At 38.9% G+C, this 2,743-nt stretch overlaps 1 protein-coding gene across 1 annotated transcript in view; it reads left to right on the top strand.

Moving 5' to 3' along the window:
* Positions 1-2,743, top strand: part of plg (plasminogen) — a 21,577-nt gene that overhangs the window by 8,179 nt on the left and 10,655 nt on the right. Inside the window, exons 8-10 of the mRNA XM_015372823.1 lie at positions 1,167-1,329; positions 1,468-1,592; positions 1,701-1,860. Coding sequence (XP_015228309.1) covers positions 1,167-1,329; positions 1,468-1,592; positions 1,701-1,860 — 448 coding nt within the window. The remainder of the gene's footprint in view (positions 1-1,166; positions 1,330-1,467; positions 1,593-1,700; positions 1,861-2,743) is intronic.

Raw genomic sequence — 2,743 nt, 5'->3', positions numbered from 1 at the left:
CGACACACAGGAGCTCTTTCAAGCACCTGACCCATCAACGAGGAATCAGAATCAGAAATACTTTAATAATCACAGGGCGAAAACAATTTTGGTTTTCATTACTCCGTATGTAATAAAGTGACTATAGGACCAGTTTGATATAACACAATTTCATGCAATATATATAATTAGGGGGTCGCCGCTCCATCTCGCCATTAATTTGGGGGTCCTTGGCCTGGAAAACGTTGAAGACCTCTGTTTTATAAGATAAAAAACCTCAATGTATTTGCAGTTCTTTCTATCTGTCCGTCCGTCCGTCTGTCTGAAGCATTTTGTAAGATATCCTATACGTGGGGACAGGTACCTATGGGGACGTTCAACTGGTCCCCATATGGTAAAGTTCTGTCCTGTGAGTTGGGGTTAGATTTAGGGAGGGATTTAAGTGTGGAATTGTTTTCATAGCAGTGTGGAGACTTTGTTTTGTTTACACAGTCACGTCATGGGGACCTATGTCCTTATAGGGACCAAAATCCTGGTCCCCATATGGAAAAGTTCCCTTCTTTTAGCCTGGGTTAGGTTAAGGACTAAGGTGTAAATTCAGTTCAGGTAGGGGTTAGGGTTAGGCATATGTTGGTAATAGTTAGGGTTAGGGTAAAGGTCTGGCTTAGGCCATATAAAAGGAATGTCAGTCAATGAAATGTCCCCATGAGTCATTTTTGTTCCTGAACAAAAATTATAATTAGTTTACAGTCTCCTTGTGAGTAACATGATTAGGAATAAATATAGCTTTTCTGATGGTGGCTTGAGAGGTTTGTTAGAGAACACCCAGCAGCATAAGACCAAGGAACACAGCAGACGGATCAGTTAAGTTATATGGTAAAATCCAGAGTTTTGAAAATCTCACAGAGCTCTGAACAATCCTTCAGCTGATGATAAAAAAAAATGTAGGAACCAACTTCAAACCCATCGAAACATTGCTTCCAACCCCGACAAGCAGACAGAGAATCAATCACAGATGCGGCTGTAAAACAATCGGTAAAACAAAAGACAAGATATGTGCCACAAAGGGTGTTATTTGGTAACATTAAATGTTTTTCTATTTACATGTAACTATGTTACTAGAGCATGGTATGCACTCGGAGGAATGTATTCCTATTCTCAACCTCCAAACTCTCAATGTTTTGTAGCATCGGAACCTCCCACTGTCATTCCTGAGATGACCTGCATCACTGGTGAGGGTCAAGCATACCGAGGAACGATTGCTGTGACAGAAAGTGGTAAAACCTGTCAGAGCTGGTCAGCTCAGACGCCTCATAAACACAACCGCACACCTGAAAACTACCCCTGCAAGTAAGAAAAAAAGAACTTGTTAAACAAGCGATGTTAAAATGTTTTAGAGGATTTTATTTCTACTCTTACAAGGTTTCCTTCAAAAAAAAAAAAAGCTGTTAAATATTTAATATTTCCCTTATCTGTGTTCTTTTCCAGAGGTTTAGATAATAACTACTGCCGTAATCCTGACAATGAAAGGAAACCCTGGTGTTACACCACTGACTCTCAAACTCGCTTTGAGTACTGCAATGTGCCACGCTGCGGAGACTCTGCAGATCCAGGTATAACAGGATAAAAAAATATGTTATTAAAAAAAAAACCTTTAACTCTGAATGCATTTTGGGTTGGCATAAGAAAAGAAATTTGACTTTTTTTTTGTCTCTGTAAAGCTGAAGGTGTAGTTCCCCCTGAAGAAGAGGACTGCTATGAGGGGAACGGCAGTAGTTACCGGGGAATAACATCAGAGACCATCAGTGGGAAAAGATGCCAGTGGTGGATCTCACAGACACCTCACACGCATGAAAAAACTCCATCAAGTTTCCCCACAGCGTGAGTATAGAAAATTAACCTGAGAAAAGGGAAATTAAGATGGTGAAGTAGACGTTCTTCTGCTTGAAAGCTGATCAACTTTATTATTCATGTGCATGTATGTTTGTTCTTTGCACTTAAACAACAAATCTGAGTGCTACACCAGACAGACTGTAAAAACAAAACATAACAAACATAAAATACAAAGCATGGGTATACAGAGAGATGGACCTATACCTACAATTAGGGATGCAGTGATATAAGGAATTATGATCTAATTTCTACAACTCAGCATCAAGATGCCATTATGGATGACAACCCATAGTTCCAAAAATCATTGTTTTGGAAACAGGACTATGGACTGTTTTCCTTCTCTTTTAAAAATATGAAAAAACAAAAAAAAAAACAACAACTACCACACAGCTGGCATTGCTCCTCTGTTTCATTTGGCGGCCTTGTTGTTACAGCGCAGCACTTACTGTACATCCTGGGTGTGCTTTAATTTCTTAACTCCAAATCCCACAGTTGTTACTCTAAGTCAGGGGTCTCAAACCGGCTCCAGAAAAGCAAGGCTAGGCAAATTTATTTGTATAGCACAATTCAGTACAAAGACAATGCAAAGTAGTTAACATGATTAAAATATAGGAAAATAAAACAGAATCAAAGCAAGTAGGAAAAAAATAAGAAAATAAATAAATAAAAAAAATAAATAAATAAAATGCAGACTCCTACAATGACGTCTTTACCAACTTCTGTCAACCCTGTTGACTTTATAGGTCCCGGACCTATTTATTTCAAACACAACGTTGTTTTTTCAAACCACAAGATCCCTGACCTTGACACAATATGGTACCCACAAGATCTTTGACCTTGACACGATATGGTACCCACAAGATCTTTGACC

Source organism: Cyprinodon variegatus, unplaced genomic scaffold, assembly GCF_000732505.1.
Source record: "Cyprinodon variegatus isolate N-32 unplaced genomic scaffold, C_variegatus-1.0 Scaffold76, whole genome shotgun sequence".
NCBI classification, from domain to species: domain Eukaryota; kingdom Metazoa; phylum Chordata; class Actinopteri; order Cyprinodontiformes; family Cyprinodontidae; genus Cyprinodon; species Cyprinodon variegatus.
The sequence above is the reverse complement of the archived record's forward strand: the minus strand, read 5'-3'. Positions and strand labels throughout refer to the sequence as shown.